This window comes from Blastocystis hominis (genome assembly GCF_000151665.1).
Source record: "Blastocystis hominis, Singapore isolate B (sub-type 7) whole genome shotgun sequence assembly, scaffold_0".
Lineage (NCBI taxonomy): Eukaryota > Bigyra > Opalinata > Blastocystidae > Blastocystis > Blastocystis hominis.
The window spans coordinates 1,135,318-1,152,280 of record NW_013171815.1 but is presented as its reverse complement, the minus strand read 5'-3'; the positions used below and the strand labels follow the sequence as shown (position 1 = coordinate 1,152,280).

Here is a 16,963-nt window from a genome sequence, read left to right as displayed (position 1 = left end):
CCCGTAAAAACTGAAAGGAGTGGAGTAAAATCCACTGCAAATCAGAGCGCAAATCGCTGCGTTCGCTCCGGGAATAGGCGTCACGCGGAACTTGCCCTCCACACACGCCTTCACTACAAGAGACCCAGGATCCGATAGCAAGGGAGTTCCTGCATCGCTGGCAATTGCCACAGATTTGCCCTGTTGCAGTTGGGAGAGAACGAACGAAAGACGAGCTTGCTCATTCTCCTGGTTCAACGATATCAATTCACGCCGGATTCCAAAACTAGTCCGTCACTTGCTAGCGAAAATGAAACCGAGATAACAAAAAAGCTGTAGTTCGCGTATCTTCACACAGAACAACGTCCGATTCTTTTAGCACAGTCAGTGCGCGATCGCTGATATCACTCAAACAACCGATGGGCGTGCTCACGAGATGTCTAGATAGAACCTGACTGAACGATGGCTACAGTGTCCCTGGAGATACGAAACAAGGCTTTTCACAGGAAGCAGACAGAAATCGATGAAAAGCCTGTTGCTGCTTCCATAGGAGCCGGATACGTTGTGGATATTGTATAGATCGAGCAACAAACATCAAGATGACATTAAAAATACATACACTACCAATGCGAAAGTGAATAGTGTGTTGGTACATATTCATTTTCGTGAGTCGGGGAACATTCCTCTGTTGAGCAATATCCCTCGTCAAATCCAATGCACTACGGTTCATTCTGCACCTTCAAACAAACTAAATGATATCCCTTCGAGTTGTCACTCGAATAGAATTGCCCAGGACCCGGACTTTTAGACTCACGTTCGGACTTGCTATCAACCAGTCCTTTGAGAACGGAGAGAGAAACGCACTCTGAAGCTGGGAGTGACTTGGAGGTCAAGATGCACTGGGTTTTGGGAAGGGTCACGATCTACTTGGCACTCCATTAACAGCGTCTACCGAGGATTGGGAAATAACCTGCACCTCCTTTTCCGAGGAGGAGGCCATTTGGAGGATTGTTCCCTTTTCGAATGCAGAAGAGTTCGCTATTATCTCCACGAAGCAAATAGAATCCACACACTTCGAAGAGCAGCCAACCACAGTTTCCTACTTTCCATTCCTCCTCAGTCGCTCCAGTTCCTTCGTCCTACTCCTTACACTCTTTCTCTTACCAACTACGCCCTCCCATCTACATCAATTACTCTCAGAAATGTGTACCGGAGACAAATCGATTTTCGTAAACTTCGACGTGAGTCAGAATTGACAGATGAATTCGACAGTTTCCTGTTCTTATTGCTCTTCTTCTCCTCCAGCAACTCTACGTACGAAGAGGGAACCCAGCCGACCTAAGATTTCACACACACCCAGTTATCGCACTTTTGTCTTCAGCGAGCACAAGATCCAGCTATCAGAAAGAGAACCGCCATTCCAGAGGATAATATTTCCTGCTTGAACAGAAAGTTGGTTTGTGTCTGTTCCGGTGAAGTCATATAGTACCTATTGCATTATCCTGATGCGAGCGTTCAATACACGGAGTTTCCCTTTCACCTCTATCATTTCCTGCTAAAAGTGTGAAACAAACACGTCATGCAGACCAAACATGAATCAATCCTGCTCGTGTGCCTATCTGTGAATGGCTGTTCCCACTTGGACCTGTGTACAGCTTGTCGCGTTCAAAATCAAAGAACAATCCACTGACGTCCTCCAGTCCGTAGTTATCCGAGGGGTTCATCGAGCGACTGTCGCGGAAGAACAAGTGTTCTCCTGTCAGCAGGTCAAACATGTCGATCTTTCCTGTACGAAGGCGGTCGTTGTAATAGCACACCAAGATGTCCTGCGTCTCCGAGATAAACGCGATATTCTCGTAGGTGTTGTCCGCATAGGGATAGCTCTTCTCCAATCTCCTAATCACCCGACCCATGGCTGTACGAGGCTTTTCTCGCGAGATGGCGATCGTAAATATCGATGGAGGTCTTGGAGAACACGAGGAAGAGCTCTTGGTAGTTCAGAAACACGATCAATTTGGAGTCGAAGCCTTGAGGCGGAGCTAGATTCACGATTCGATTGTGAACCATCTAGGGATGGGATGTGCTGCGGAGGTGGGCTACGCTGTAGATAACGAGACGGTGATCTCGCTGCTTGATGAAAATGTACTCTTCGAAAACCTCCAGAAACTCCACCTCGTTGGTGCTGTGAAGGAAGAAGTTGGCTCGGTAGATGATTTCGCCTGTGTGGAGAGCGAGTACCATGATGGGCATCACCAATAAGTCGCCTGTGGGAATGAAGTGCGCTTCCTGCGCCACCAGAATCATCCCCTTTCTATCGTTAACTCGCACGAACCGCATCGACCCCACGCGCACTTCCTGGATTCTTTCATCGGAGATCGAGTAGAGGAAGGAATAGTCCCGCTGTCTCCATACCTTGTATTCGCTTTGTATTACACCTATGTGTTGTTTATACTGCTTCGAGGCACAGAAGGTGATGATGACTTCGTTGTATTCGTCAAACTCAAAATAGCTCGGAGATGTGAAATAGTCGTCCTGAAAGAGAAGCGTTCCTTCGCTCAAGTCGCGCTGGTCGATCATTCTTTGGATTAGAGTTTAACGCAAAGTCAACTCCGCTGTCACACTGCGACATTGTAGAACGTTCTTTCCATCCACACAATGGTACGACACGATGATCAGCTGGTCATTCAAGTGATTCACGAAAACTGTTTGAATGATATCGAACTTGGAGGGGTTTAGAAACATGTGGCGACGATAGGATCGACAGTCATACGCTTGGCAAGCCCCTTTCCGAGAAAGAACGATCAAATACTCGTGGAACTGAACGATGTCACACACGCGAGAACGGCTGCAGAGAGGAGTACCGTAGAAAAAACGAATATACTCAGAATCGATGGTGTCAACTAGAATCTATCTTTTGATTTGTTCTGCTTATCTGTACCTTCGCATGCAGTCGATCGAGAGTATGGGTCGACGGATATATCACATGTGTGGGACAGAAATACAGCTTTCTTTGAAATACTTGGTCCACCAAACTGACCTTCGCTTGTTCTCTACTGTTTGGTTCTGTGTAGAATAGCGAGTCGAATGCAAATATGTCTTCTTCTTCCTCCATTATTGAAACTTGTCAAAAAATAGTTGGAGGGAAAAGTTGGAAAACAAACCACTCCAATACTTGTGATTATTCAAAGTGAAAACAAGGCTAGTAGAATATTCTCCAATATTCACGGTCAATATTCTATCTGTATATGCTTGAACAAACAAACAAACAAACAAACAAACCAGCAAGGCTCATTATAACAGGAACGAAAAGGATCCTCGAAATATTCTTTTGGGAACAAATCACACTTCCCATTCACTCTATAGGAATTCGCTGAGAGAGGGAGAACAACAAAGCAATATCAAAACCATCCAAGTAGTTTTTTAGAGAGTAGCACCTTTTCTATTTCCATTCCCATCACTCATATTCAAATCTAAATCATCCACTCCATAATCAAAGCTCAGAAAACTATTCTATTTTCTCAATTATGGCGTCTCGCAATGATTCTGGGTTTCAGCGATTCAAGACAGAAATTGGGAGTAGTATAATCAAACAACAAGTGTCTCTCGATATTGGTAATTAGAATATGTTGCATGGATATTTCTCTAGATATAGAAAATAAATGCATTAATGGATGCACAAATATTTGTCTTGTGCCTCATTTCAGCACTCTTCGCGATATTCGACTCAATTGCCGTCAGTGTGAGGTTCTGTCAGTGCATGTAAACAATGTATGAATTGGATAGTGGGAAGTCTAACGCGTTAGGTTCCAGCGCGCTTTTCTTACTTTGATTACATGGACAAGGTGGTGTATGACACAGTACGTGATTTAAAATCATACTATACAATGCTTCGTGGTGGGTTGGCAATATCCTTTTGTTGATACTATTTTCTGGTTTCTTGACTTGAACGCATCGAAGGACGGCGAGTTGATAATCGAGATACCCCAAAGTGTGAAACTGACGTTAATGAACCGTGGAAGTTATATGGGGCTGGTGAATCGTCTAAACCTAGAAGAAGAGCAAAGTCGTGAGTACGACTCTTCGAAAGATCACATTGTTATTGAGCAATATTCCAGCACAAACGAGGCCGAATCGTTGCGTTCCATTCCTGGTTTCAAGTTGCCTCCCAGCGATCACAAAGTGTGGAGTGGCGTGTACCAGCACAACCCTCTGGAGATCCAGATCCGCTACACACTGAAGAATCCTGAAGTTGGAATCTTTTTTCGCACGGACCCCACTCCGCACGTGTATTCGTGGAGTTCGTTTTTCTCTGGCAAGCAGGAGGAAAGTCTCTGTAACGGAGTGAGAACGTGGGTGCCGTGCATCGACAACGAGCTGGAGCGCTGTCTTTGGGAGCTGGAGATCATCGTTCCCTCGACCTTCTCTGTGTGGGCAAGCGGCAAACTGGTAAAGAAAACACTGTAGGGCGAGGTCGCGTGTGCTCAGTAGAACGAAAGGCGATCAGAAAACCATCTTCCTCTTCTCCTCCCAAACGCCCATGTCCGCGTCCTCGATCGGATTTGTGGCCGGCGAGTTCCACGAGCAAGTGAAGACGCACGAGAACCAAATTATCGCTGCGATTACGCGAGTCCATCACTACATGATCAACTATGGTAGTGTCTGATGGGCTGACTGATGGATAGCCGCGGCGACCGTCGACAAGGCAGTCAGTTTTCTCGATAGTATTATCATGAACGATTCGATTTTGCATTATAAGCTCATTCAATCGACCGTTGTGGTGTTCGTAACCGATTCTCCAGAGCCCTACTCGGTCTCGTATGGACTGATTTTGATCAATCGCAATCAGCTGATCGGAGAGAAGGTACTCTGAATCGGTGGCTTTATCATGAGCAGGACTTCAGCCATATCCCCGAGTTTCATCATTTGATTTGTCTCTGTCTCGCCTTCCAGTACTATGGAATCTTGATCCAGCCGCTTACCGTTTGTGTGAGTCACTTTTGCGAAGTAGAAACGAGAGCCTGTAGATTATCCGATGATTGGATCAGTGGAACATAACCTTTCTGTAATGGGGTAAAATCCCCAATCTCAGCGACGTCTTTTTCTTCTTCATAGAGGCTGTATTGCGTAATCTGTTCCAAAATTAACACACTTCTTTATCTATTTTCGCTTCCTATTCCTATTCCTATACATGAGATCCTTGATGGTAGGGAGGGTGCAGCTAGAATTATCGAGGTTTATTACTTTCCAAACGTTATAATACTACTTACTATTTTTCTTTCTCCATGAGAACTTGCATACCGCATTTAGGTAACGTGCTTCGAGAGTTCCTGCTGCTTTTGTATGCGTTATTTGAAAGAAAATGAATTGCCTTTATTATATGAAGGAGCGTGAGTTAATTGATGACCCATACATATTGTATTATCTGCTTTTCATATATATTATCGATTTCATGATGTTATCTTTCTTGAGTAGTGTTTAGGTTTTTCACTTCTTACGATCTCTTAATGTCTGCCATTTTATGGATTGTGAATAGGAATGATTAGATTTACTTTGTTATGGAGTTTTTTTCTCAGGATACTAAGTCACTAGTATATATATTATTGAGCTTTAATATTTTTATATGCCTGGATTTCTTTCTACGTGAATCAAATAGATCGGCATTCATGTAGGTAAATGGGAATTCGAATTGGCACCAATATCCAGTTCTTTGTGCTTTTCTATATATATAACATCTATGTTTGTGTAGTGCTTATAAATCACACAGAGTAAAAAGTGATCGGAAAATAAAACATATGGAAAATACTCAATTCGTTCTCATACCCCGATTTTATGCTTTTAGTAGTTGTGTAGTACCGATATTATCTGCTTGTACTATTTGCCTCAACTCATCCATTGATCATAATGCTGAGTACTTTTCTTCAAGCCAAAGATTCTTTTTTAGCATACATTTCAATTTTTGCTTTCTCTATTCATTCACTCTCATTCCATATTTTACGAATTATCCTACAATTATACAGTCTACATTACTGGTTCTAACAAATTGAGGGTTCACCACTAAGATCTATTTTCTAACCCTCTGAAATACAAATTATTCAAACAAAGTTCTGAAATGGCCTTTTTTATCCAAGATCATAGGTTATATGTGAATTTACCCCCACCGCACTAACGATTTTACCCAGGGGTTATTATTGGACTTAGAAAGTGTGCCTTTGAGATGTCCACTGAACAAGCTAAGCCTTCTGTGCAAACCTTTGGCCGTAAGGTAAGCAAATTTTGGAGAGCGTTTCTTTTTTCTTGAACATTGTGCTAATCTCCGTTTTAGAAAAACGCCATTGCCGTTGCTCACTGCAAGTATGGAAAGGGAGTCATGAGATTGAATAATCAACCGATTGACATTATGCAGCCCGAATGCATGAAGATGAAGGCTATTGAGCCGGTTCTCCTTCTCGGAGCTGAGAGATTTGCCAACCTCGACATCCGTGTGACTGTCAAGGGAGGAGGTCGCGTTGCTCAGATTTATGGTAGTTTCGATTCGTTTTGGTAATGAACAGCCATTCGTCAGGCTATCTCTAGAGCGATCGTTGCGTTCTACCAGAAATGTAGTGTTGTCTGGAGTGTTTGATCTGTAGACGTCGATGAGCAGGCCAAGCGTGAGATCAAGGATCTCCTCGTTTCCTTCGATCGTTCCCTGATCGCTGCCGGTAGTCTCTTTGTCGCTGGTTTCATTGCTAGATCCTCGTCGCTGCGAGCCCAAGAAGTACGGAGGTCCATCGGCTCGTGCCCGTTACCAGAAGTCTTACCGATAAACGCTCAACGTTTAGGCTGTATAGCAGAGCACACGTCTTGTTTGTTCCAAGAAACATCGAAACCCTCCATAATACACTTACGATATACAAAACATTTTTTTTACCCTGGATGATCTACGAGTGTGTGCGGAGCACGCACGACTCCTTCGTGTGTCCGTACTTGTTGCAAATGGAACAATAGATCATATCTACACTTCGCACGCCTTCCTCGCCACTCACTTCTTCGATAATAATCCTTATTGAACAGCGGGAAGATCTCGATGTACCGCTTCCCCAGATTCTTTAAATGGTATTCCAGTCCTTTCGCGCTGTCCTCGACTGACGAAAAGGTCACGAACGCTTCTCCGCTGGGTCGTTGCAGATTGTCCTGTCCGATCACGATCGTCAACTCGCCCTTCGCATCGCGCGGCACTTCCAGCGGAGCGAAGAAGGCTGCGATTTCCTCCTTTGTCGCCTATCCATCAATCTGATTCCACGTTTCCACGGTGTACGGCAATCCGCGAAGCTTCAACGTCGTGATTCGATTCTCCACGATTCGCTGCTGCAGCATTGTTTGTTCCAACAGATCGCGCGGCTTCACGCCCGCCTTTCCATGCTCCGCTCCACCCCGATTTCCCTGTTTCCCCGTTTTTTTGCCTCCCGGAATGAACTCCGCGCTGTTCGGATTCAAAGCCGATCCCGTGTGGATCGGTTCCTCGCTCGGTAGCTTCGCTAAGTGAAGCCCCTCGTTCAAACTGCGCTCCGCAACCGGCTGCGGCTCGGTTGTCGCGAACGAAGCGTCGAACGGCGCGACATCTCCGAGCGAGAAGTCGTCGAGCGCGTCCGTCTCGGAGAGAGGAAGCGCGTTCTGCGCGGGCGTGAGATAGCCGAACGAAAGAGGCGTGGGCGAGTACGTGTTCTGGAAGAAGAGAGAAGACGAAGAGTGCATCACGCTCATCGAATTGGACCGGCGACGCTCTGCCGGGAGGTCTTGAAACAGGCTCCCCGTTCGAATGGACGGGCGCAGCGAGCGTTCTTGCGAGTCCCATCGATTCAGCGGCTGGCTCCACACTTCGGCCCCGCGGGGATCGGAGAACTCGAAGGGACGCGTGGGGATGGAGGAGGTGGAGACGGCGGGAAGGACGGAGGGGTTGCGGAACGCGGAGAAATCGGAGGACCACTGCGAACTGCAGAAGTCGTCTCCGGAATAGGTGCGAGAATCGAAGAAGGAATTGGGGTGAAGGAGCGGCGTGTTGGAGTGGAAAGAAGGCTCGTACATGCGAAAGAGCGAGTCGGTGGCGTCCATTGAAACATGGCGAGGCGCGGAGAGAGGCGATTCGTTGTTCAAGAGAAGCGTGGAGCTGGCGAGACAATGGCCTTTCTGGAACAGCGATAACAAAGCGTCCTTCACATCGATGCAGCGGGAAAGACCGAAAGAAGCCGGCTTGCGGTTGTTGCAGACGAAAAGAGCAAAATACGTGGTGGATTCGACTGGGTAACGATTCTGATTTTGGTCTTGGTAGATATTGAATTCGGTCAGAAATAAATAGACACGAAAAAGAATAGAGGGGATGCGCACTCCCAACTTCTTGAAACAGCTCCTAGCATCACAGCAACAAAAAATACTTACATGAGCAAAGAGGCGTTCTCACGGTCAGGAAAAACCACACATGGATTCTGCAGTATTTCTGTAGAGTGTTGTGAGTAAGAATCCTGGATTTCAAAGAAGGTACTAGTAAAGGAAGTGATACAGTATTATTAAGGAAATTGTAATAAAAATTTGTATGGAAAAGGATATCGATACCATGGAAGACGAATTAACACTACTATCGAAATCAACTTCCTTCTGTATCACCGATTTTCCACTCCTTGTATCTACAAATGAATCGTCAACAGAAATTTCTACCAATCAAGATCCAAGATATTGAGTTAATAGGGAACTAGTGTTAATCGACAACAATAATTATATACATTTGCTCTTTGTTCACGGCCGTCAACAGAAATGATAATAAGATAATCCTTATTCTTAGGGTTTTCCCTCAGTGGAGTTTCCATGATTGATAGTATAGTATTCTTATAAGCAGTATCAAAATTAAATTTCACCCCAAATAAATATCAACAGCAAAGATTGTATACAGAATTCAAGTCCAAAATAACAGGCTTTTTTGGGAATCACTAGACTCAATTTCATTTTTGAGATATTTGGTGCCAGTTTATTCGTCTTATTTTGCTTAATTTTATGGATGAAGTGGAATGATGATTGTTTGTCGTTTGTTCACTATGAATCGGTTTGATACAATACTGTCTTTTTCTGAGGTTCTATGTCCACAAATAGATATAGATTTGCTAATTTCAGTGAGAATATTCGTGATTCCTGCACTATTTATATTTGGATTATGCAACTGTAATGAATGCATACAAATAATAACAATCAGACACAATTCTATAGGACATTTGCCTGTTTCTTGAATTATCACATATTATCTATTTGAGGTCACTATAAGGATAGTTATCGAACGATATTTCCATTAATGAGATCTACTTTTCATAGAACCTTCCAAAACACACAATGTACTAATAGAATGCGTAATATAACAAACAGAGTGGAGTTTGCAATAAGCTCTGCCAAATAAAAGAGCTCAAACAAAAGCGACTTAATCATCCGATTTGATTGTTACACAATCAGCAAGAATCGAAGAGACGTCTAAAGAAAAGGAGACGATAAAATACTACTGGAAATCGTATTCGACTTCACCCTCTTGAACGAATCAGGCAATCTGACATTGCTCAGATTAGGAATATCTACATCATCAATCAGTATCTCTCCTTTCTGACTACCTTCCAATGTTACAGTCCTAGAGCATAGGAAACTCCCGACCTCTGAAGTAATGGATGCGAGTTTGGGAAGTTCTATTAGTAATTGGATGAGCCCAATGCAAACTGCGCATCGTAAGCGAGCATGATGAATCTTCATCTCCGACTAACGCATCGTAACCAAGATCGATCATCTGTAGTGAAGGAAGATCTATCGACAAACTCGCTCTGTTTTCGTACTTTCAATGATGGTGGCAAACGAAACAAAGAAGACCATGTTACCGAGTTCGATCGATTCGAGTTTGGGGAGATCTGGATGTGAGCGCACGAATGAAAACGCACCTCGAACCACAAATGAACTCCAGAAAAAATTAAATGACCATCTTCCAATGGTGCCAATCTTGAGAGACTTCAATACGGGAAGGTTTCCAAGTTCGAACTCCCCTGCGAAATCGCAGAAACTGCATTCAGCTATCTTGATCGATTCGAGTTGCTCGCAGTTCACAATGTGGAATGAGCGAGCGGAATTGTTCAGTTTCTCCTCCGCTTCTTCCGAGTTTTCATCGATCTCCCGTTCCTTCACAAGCGTAAACGAGTTCTTGCCGATTCTCAACCTTTTCAAGAAGTGGAGTCCGTTGATCCTAAAGACATTCACATAGCTAAAACAGTCATCTCCGATCTCCAAGGACTGAAGTTGGGTGAACTGTGAGAAATCGAGCTTCACGAACTCAGATTCGTTACATGTCCAGTCTGGAATCTTGATTGAAGTAACAGAGGATTCAATCGATGCGAACTCGCTCATCGTTAAGGGACAGATTTTGTGAAGCTGATAGCTGACATCTATGAGTCGAGAATCAAATCGGTATGAGTACTGGAAATCGTTTTCGAATCAACCCCTTGGAATGGCTTCCCAAACAAGAATGAACTTGGCAATTGGATATTCGAAAGATTGGGGACATCTACAGAAAAGAAAGTTGCAAGAAAGCCACTTTCTAGTGTCACAGCGCGTTGGTAATACAAACTGCATCCCTTCGAAACAATGGATGTCAGAGCAGGCAAATCTACAAAAAAACTAAGGCATCTATCTCGATTGCCTACTTCGCAATACAAGTGAAGACGAATCGTCATCCCTTCCAAACAGTGCAAAGCAGCCAAGTTCAATAGATTGCAATAAGGGGAGATCTAATTCTAAACGTCTGTGATTGACAATATACTCTCGATGGCGGTTGAAAATGCACGACAAAACGCTCCATAGCCTAACGAAATAGAGGTGAGCTTCGGAAGATCTGATTCTCACGGTGGAATCAACAATTCTTACCTCGAATCACAAATGACGTGCAACGGAAGTTTCTGGACTTGCTTCCAATCACACCGATTTTGATCGTTGCTAATGAGGGCAGATTCACCAACTCAAATGGTCCACCATAATCAGAGAAACTACACTCCCTGATATCAATCGACTTTAGTTGTTCACAATTCAAGATATGGAAGGATCGGTGTCGATTGTTTGCTCTCTCAATAGCTTCGTCCCAGTCCGTATCCCAGTTCAAGTCTTTCACCAGTGTGAACGAATTCTTACCGATTTTTATAGATTTCAACTTTTTCAATCCGTCGATTCTGAAAGTATCCACCGATCCAAAGCAATTGTCTCCAATCTCAAGGGTCGATAGAAGGGTAAACTTGCTCAAATCCAACTCGTTTAAATCTGCACAGCACGTGGTATCGATCACTAAGTCAGTTACCTCCAAACTGAGTCGAGTCAAATCTCGAGGCTCTATTACCGTGACCTTGAGCGGGAGGGGGTTGTACCAGCCATCAGATAAATCCCTTCCACTGATCTCTTGACCATCCTTCCACTCTGCTTCTCTCACTGCAATTCCAGTTTTCTCGTCAATTTCATACCCTACTCCCTCGCGATAGAATTTTTCATTGATTTCATCATAGCGAAATCCGCCGACATACAATGGCACCCGCTGGTAGCTGCATAGATTATCTCCATCTCGCTTAAACTCTATCATCACGTCATCTTCGAATACTCTGCGAACCTCAGTAAGAGAATCTCGCTTCCAAATGCCTTCCAAAGAAAATTGTCCGGTGTTTTTGTCATACTCTATTCCCCAGCCATCTCTTTGACGCTTCTCATTGAATTCTCCATGATAAATCTTGAAGTCTGTATCCTTAGAGGTGATTTCCATACGTAACCCCCTCAAATGATTCACTATGCGGTTAAAGTCTTGTTGCTCCAGAATATCTTTAAATCTCTGAACAAAATCAACCTTGCCCTTATCGTACACTGTAAACCCTCCAACACGAGAACCTTTGTCATCCTCCTTCCAATGCATTTTCAAAATGCCACTATTGTATAGATAGGTGTCTCCAGAATCTGAGCGCATCGTATATTCATTCCTGTGCTCACCTTTGTAGGACTGAAGCGAATACCTCACGCCATTTTTCACTACGACCTTTGGTTCACTATCAGCAACATAACCCTCAAGCAGATATTCTGCTCCCTTGGGTTTCGATAAAACACCTAGCTATTTATCTCCTTCAATAGATTACTACTGTCTGGGATCATTTCTCTCAGCACTTGAGAAATCAGCGGTTTATTTGGATATTTGTTTTTGTGCCTAGGTTCTCATCAGGTAATATAACCGCGGTGGATGTAGTTGTTATTTATTACTGAATTCAAATTGTAAGATTTAGGAACTCTAGTTTTTTGTTTTTTATTATTATTTTTGTCAATTATGTGGGCATAATTTTGACATTCCATTTTACAAACATTCTGTGATATTTTAACCATTATTCTGTTACGTATCTTTTCTGTTTTTGTCTCTTCCCAACCAAATGAGCTTTTTGGTGCACATTTGGATTTAGATTTTTCTTTGTTTGTGACTTTGTCAATAGCAACAGACAGACCGACATAATAATTACTTTCTCTTCTTCCACCTATAAATAAAGAGTATGAACGACGCTGAAGTGAGTCTGGAATAATACAGGTTCACTGTATCATATATAGGTTCATCCATTTCTTCATTCATTGAGAAAGGTGAATGCAATTGTTTGAAGAACGTACTCTCATTTTTTATTAATATGACCATTGATTATCTTATGTAGCCACATCTAATGGTTAATACTGCACGTACAGAAACGCTTTCTTTGAAATGAGGATTCACAACAGAGCTTCTTTCCCATATAGAGTAAAGTAATAAATTCTTGACTATGTTTCCACATTCTCTATCACATTCGCAATTGTAACATATGAGGACCATGCACTTTTCTGATCTTTTGTGATTCATTCTCATAAAGATGGATGTACTGAGTTCTAGAATATCCATATTTATGTTTATTATCGAAAAACAATCTCTCTTCTCTATTCAAATCAATAAACCTATTTTTGCTCACTGTTCTTTTAGAGACTTATGAGCACACGCCTATTCGTCAAAAACCTTCCTAAGCATGTCACAGAAGATAAATTGAAGGCTTTTTTCTCGCAGAAAGGCCAAGTGACGGATGTCAAGATTCTCAAAAAGAAGTACTCTCCATATTACTGTTCTCAATTTTTAGTGGTGTAAATCGCCAAATCGGGTTTGTCGGATACAAAACGGAGGAAGAAGCCAAAGCTGCCGTTTCTTTTTTCAATAATTCGTATTTCCATACTTCAAAATTGTCTGTCACATTTGCGGAAGCAGTAAGCGGCTTTGGTCTCGTATTCTGTGTTAGAAGGGAGAAGTCACTTCTCGCCCTTGGAGTCGATATTCAAAGGGTAGTTCCGCGTATAGTAGACTCCATCCCGATGATAAGAGTGTGAAACCCAACTCGAAGTCTGCACATTCTGTTGAAAGCGAAGAGCTGGACGAGGAGACAAAGGCAAAAGTGGACGAAGATAGAAAAAAGAAGGGTAGGAATGCTTTTGTTGACTTGAATGTAGCTCAAGAACTCCAAGAGTTTTTAAATGTCATGAAAAGCCGAACAACCAAGAAAACGTGGAAGAACGATGAAGTCACCGCGGAAAGTCGTGTCTATTCTTTCTTTTAATGATAGTTAACTCTGACGAGGAAAGTGATTCGGACGCTTATCAAGACGTTCCTGAGCTTTCGGATGTTCCTGAAGATACGACCCAAGCCAGACTGCGAGGCACCCTGAATGAGAGCGATTCTGATGAAGAAAGCGATTCGATGGGTTCTAGTGAAGAGGATAGCGAGGCAGAGATGGAAACAGAGAGCCCGTCGAAGGAGTTGAACCAAGAGGACGACGAAGATGACGAAAATGTTGGGAAGAAGGGAAGCAATAAGAAGGGAAAAGCGGAGCAATCGTCTCCGTTCAATAAGGATGACGAAGATATTATCGAAGAAGGCCGCTTGTTCCTGCAGAACATTCCCTATTCGTGTAAAGAAGAAGAGCTCCGCGAATTCATCAGCCAATACGGAGAAATCGTGGATGTGTTTATTCCTCTGAACTCGAAACGAGAAAGCAAAGGATACGCGTTCGTGACCTTTATGTTTCCGGAGCAGGCTATTGCTGCGATCGAAGTGCTTGCTTGTTTTAGGATGATTCATTGTAGAAACTGGACGGAAGTGTGTTTCAAGGCCGCGTTCTGCGAGTCAATGTGGCCAACGTGAAGAAGGGCGACTACAAGAAGATGGGTGTGTGTTTTATGGCTAGAATCATGCATAGTTCGCCATGCGCACACTTACAAGGGAGAGAAATACTTGGCGCGACGGTTAGAAGAGGTGAACAACACGGCGTCCTGGAACGCTCTTTACCTGAATAACGACACCGTCATGAAGGTGATTTCGGAGAAGCTCGGCGTGAAAACGAGCGATATCCTCGATGTGGAGTCTGGAAACATGGCTGTGCGAGTCGCTCTGGCGGAAACCGAAGTGTTGGAAGACACCAAAAAGTGGCTGGAATCCCAGAATGTTCAAATCGAAGTACTCGAAGTACGCTTTTTGCTTTATTTTAATTATCGAATTCTAGGCTGTTGCGCGTGGAGAACCGGTTCAGCGAAGCGACAAAATCATTCTGGTGAAGAATCTTCCCTATACTGCAGATCGAGACGAATTGCTTTCGCTCTTCTCGCAGTACGGAGAAGTCCAGCAGCTTGTGTTGCCCGAGTCTCAGTACGAATCGGTCTGGCCGTTGTGAGTGTAGTGTGATGGCACTGGTCACGTTTTCCGTTCCCTCCGAAGCCAAGCGAGCATTCAATCGGCTCAGCTATCGCAAATACCAGCACACGCCTCTTTATCTGGAGTATCTCCCCATCGCGATTGGACAGCAGCGCCGTTCGCAAGCTGCCGCTGATTCGAAGAATGACAATGCAAGCAAGTCTATGGCGGCTCCTTCGAAGCAACCTTCCGCAGATGATAACAACGGCAACGATAAAGAAGCGAACTCGGCTTCCCAGTCCTCTGCGTTCGCTTCGAACACACTCGAATCCTCCTCCTCCTCCTCAAATCCTTCAAAACGAGATCATGCAGAAGAAGCGGGAGGCGAGGACTCATCCAACACGACGATCTATATCAAGAATCTCAACTGGAAGACGACGGAAGCGGCGGTTCGCAAGCTCTTCAATTCGGTGCCTGGACTCAAATCCATCACGCTGCCCAAGAAGAAAACGCCCTCTGGAGAATCGTTGCCGATGGGATTTGGCTTCGCTGTGTACGAGACTCGCGCTCAGGCTCTGCGAGCCCTCAACCAACTTAGCGGAAAGGCGTTGGACGGTCATGTGCTGGATTTGAGCTTCTCCGCACGCTCAGAAATCGTCACCACGAAGAAGAGAAAGCTAACGGCACGCGCAGAGGAAGATGGAGAGAAGAGGACGAAACTGCTCGTGCGAAATGTGCCGTTTGAAGCGTCAAGAAGCGAGTTGAGAGAATTGTTCGGCTCATTCGGACAGCTCAAGTCCTTGCGACAGCCGAAGAAGTTTGACGGAACGTCACGAGGATTTGCATTTGTGGAATATGTGTCTAGTGACGATGCCAAGACCGCTATCAAGGCTCTGGCAAGTACGCACTTGCTGGGAAGAAAGTTGGTTGTGGAGTATGCAAAGGAAGAGGCAAATGTGAATTCGCATACAGTGTTTGACGAGTAAAAGTTCATTTAGAATATTGTTTGTATTATTAATAGTAATTAGTGACACTATTAAGGAATGGGCGAACCAAGCGCATTTGCGCGATCTGATTGGTCCATACCGGTTCATCCAATAGGCATCCCCACACCATAAAGTTTGGATCATTCAGACTTTTCTAGATTTGTTTCGGACTTAAAGGTTAATGGCTTCAGTTAACGTGGGGTCACCTTTCCAGGTGAAATCTCCTTTATTGAGGTCGACATCGCCTGCTTCACCGAGCAAGTTCCAGGTACAGTCTCCCCTGCTGAAGAAGTCCACACCGGCTTCTCCCGCGGCGTCCGCTTCGGCGGCGCCGGCAGCAGGTGGCTGTGTAAACGGAAACTGATCTTCGTCTGCTCCGAAGGTAGAACCGTTTTCCGTGTAGCTTATGACTAGAGACCGTCGATCGCGAAGAGTGAGAGAAACTCTTTGATCGTGTCTGTTCTGAGTATGATTATCAGTATTCCTGCCCTGCTTGGTGCTTGATGTTGGCCGGCCTTGGTTGTGGTGCTGATCGGCGGAACCGTATCCGCCTCGGCTCGTGCAACAGGCCACTACATTTCTTTTGGCATGACTTTTGTGATGATGTTAGGATTGAGTTGGTACATCTACGAGCATCGTAGAAAACAGAACATTGCCGATAAGTGGAAGAAGTGGGGTCCTTTCGTTTTGATCGTGATCGCCTCTTTGCTAGTCTGCGCCGATCCTTTCCGCCACGTCCTGCAGGACTTGGAGTGGTGGGAGGCTCCTGGCTCTAGCGAATACCGTCAGACTTGCCACATTGAGAACTTCCACTGCCTGTCGCCTTTGGGCTGGTTCATGACCATTCTGATGACCTACGTAGGCTTCACGATTCTGATCGTGGCTGCGTTGTGGAACGCGAATATCATGGACAAGTGCGGAGCGATTAAGCAGCAGTGGCGCGAGTACCGTGGCAAGAACAGCGACAACAGCAGCAAGTAGAGGGGAGGGTCTGCATGAATCGGGTTCGGTCGCTAGTGAGTAAGGAGGGCGCATTGTGCAGTCATGCCCTGCATGGTGTGTTCTCGAGGTCCACGCTGGGGCCGAGCGTGGATTGCGACTGTGGGAAGCGACATGCTTGTTGACATGATGCGCCAGTCCGTAAACCTTAGGGGGCTGGTGTTGAACTAACGAGATGGCGCTGAACATGGAAGCTCTACTCACGGGGCTCAGATCGAGCCAGGTTCATGTGACGGTTTTAATAAGTGCGATTTGATCGTCTTTTGGGGTGTTTGTTGTACGCACACGGAAGGAA

At 44.6% G+C, this 16,963-nt stretch overlaps 6 protein-coding genes; 3 read left to right on the top strand and 3 right to left on the bottom strand.

Annotated features, from left to right (window-relative positions):
- Positions 1–1,556: 1,556 nt before the first annotated feature.
- On the bottom strand, positions 1,557–2,556 carry GSBLH_T00006059001 (uncharacterized protein; the record flags this gene model as incomplete). Its single annotated transcript, XM_013038569.1, has 5 exons — positions 1,557–1,594; positions 1,619–1,875; positions 1,901–2,046; positions 2,080–2,290; positions 2,312–2,556. 5 exons carry the CDS (start codon positions 2,554–2,556, stop codon positions 1,557–1,559), a joined length of 897 nt encoding a protein of 298 aa, XP_012894023.1.
- Positions 2,557–2,571: 15 nt separating this feature from the next.
- On the bottom strand, positions 2,572–3,091 carry GSBLH_T00006058001 (uncharacterized protein; the record flags this gene model as incomplete). The annotated part of the gene is made up of 2 exons (XM_013038568.1): positions 2,572–2,886; positions 2,918–3,091. 2 exons carry the CDS (start codon positions 3,089–3,091, stop codon positions 2,572–2,574), a joined length of 489 nt encoding a protein of 162 aa, XP_012894022.1.
- A 911-nt stretch (positions 3,092–4,002) lies between these two features.
- On the top strand, positions 4,003–5,107 carry GSBLH_T00006057001 (uncharacterized protein; the record flags this gene model as incomplete). Its single annotated transcript, XM_013038567.1, has 6 exons — positions 4,003–4,439; positions 4,468–4,631; positions 4,662–4,840; positions 4,873–4,959; positions 4,988–5,049; positions 5,092–5,107. 6 exons carry the CDS (start codon positions 4,003–4,005, stop codon positions 5,105–5,107), a joined length of 945 nt encoding a protein of 314 aa, XP_012894021.1.
- A 1,078-nt stretch (positions 5,108–6,185) lies between these two features.
- On the top strand, positions 6,186–6,819 carry GSBLH_T00000373001 (uncharacterized protein). XM_013038566.1 has 5 exons: positions 6,186–6,241; positions 6,302–6,500; positions 6,531–6,578; positions 6,609–6,680; positions 6,712–6,819. Exons 1-5 carry the CDS (start codon positions 6,194–6,196, stop codon positions 6,783–6,785), a joined length of 441 nt encoding a protein of 146 aa, XP_012894020.1. The 5' UTR covers positions 6,186–6,193; the 3' UTR covers positions 6,786–6,819.
- An 80-nt stretch (positions 6,820–6,899) lies between these two features.
- On the bottom strand, positions 6,900–8,070 carry GSBLH_T00006958001 (uncharacterized protein; the record flags this gene model as incomplete). The annotated part of the gene is given in 3 exon segments (XM_013038565.1): positions 6,900–6,973; positions 6,978–7,239; positions 7,270–8,070. Coding segments are annotated over 3 exon segments (1,137 nt in total).
- Positions 8,071–13,612: 5,542 nt separating this feature from the next.
- On the top strand, positions 13,613–16,933 carry GSBLH_T00000372001 (uncharacterized protein; the record flags this gene model as incomplete). XM_013038564.1 has 5 exons in its annotated part: positions 13,613–14,107; positions 14,140–14,203; positions 14,241–14,518; positions 14,556–14,698; positions 14,730–16,933. 5 exons carry the CDS (start codon positions 13,613–13,615, stop codon positions 15,667–15,669), a joined length of 1,920 nt encoding a protein of 639 aa, XP_012894018.1. The 3' UTR covers positions 15,670–16,933.
- Between the last annotated feature and the right edge of the window lie 30 nt (positions 16,934–16,963).

Bases quoted from the DNA above. Each gene is read 5' to 3' on its own strand.
- GSBLH_T00000373001 (XM_013038566.1), top strand. From the start codon at position 6,194: ATGTCCACTGAACAAGCTAAGCCTTCTGTGCAAACCTTTGGCCGTAAG. The intron at 6,579-6,608 runs GTAGTGTTGTCT...TTTGATCTGTAG, and splicing joins CGTTGCGTTCTACCAGAAAT to ACGTCGATGAGCAGGCCAAG. The intron at 6,681-6,711 runs GTAGTCTCTTTG...TTTCATTGCTAG, and splicing joins TCGTTCCCTGATCGCTGCCG to ATCCTCGTCGCTGCGAGCCC.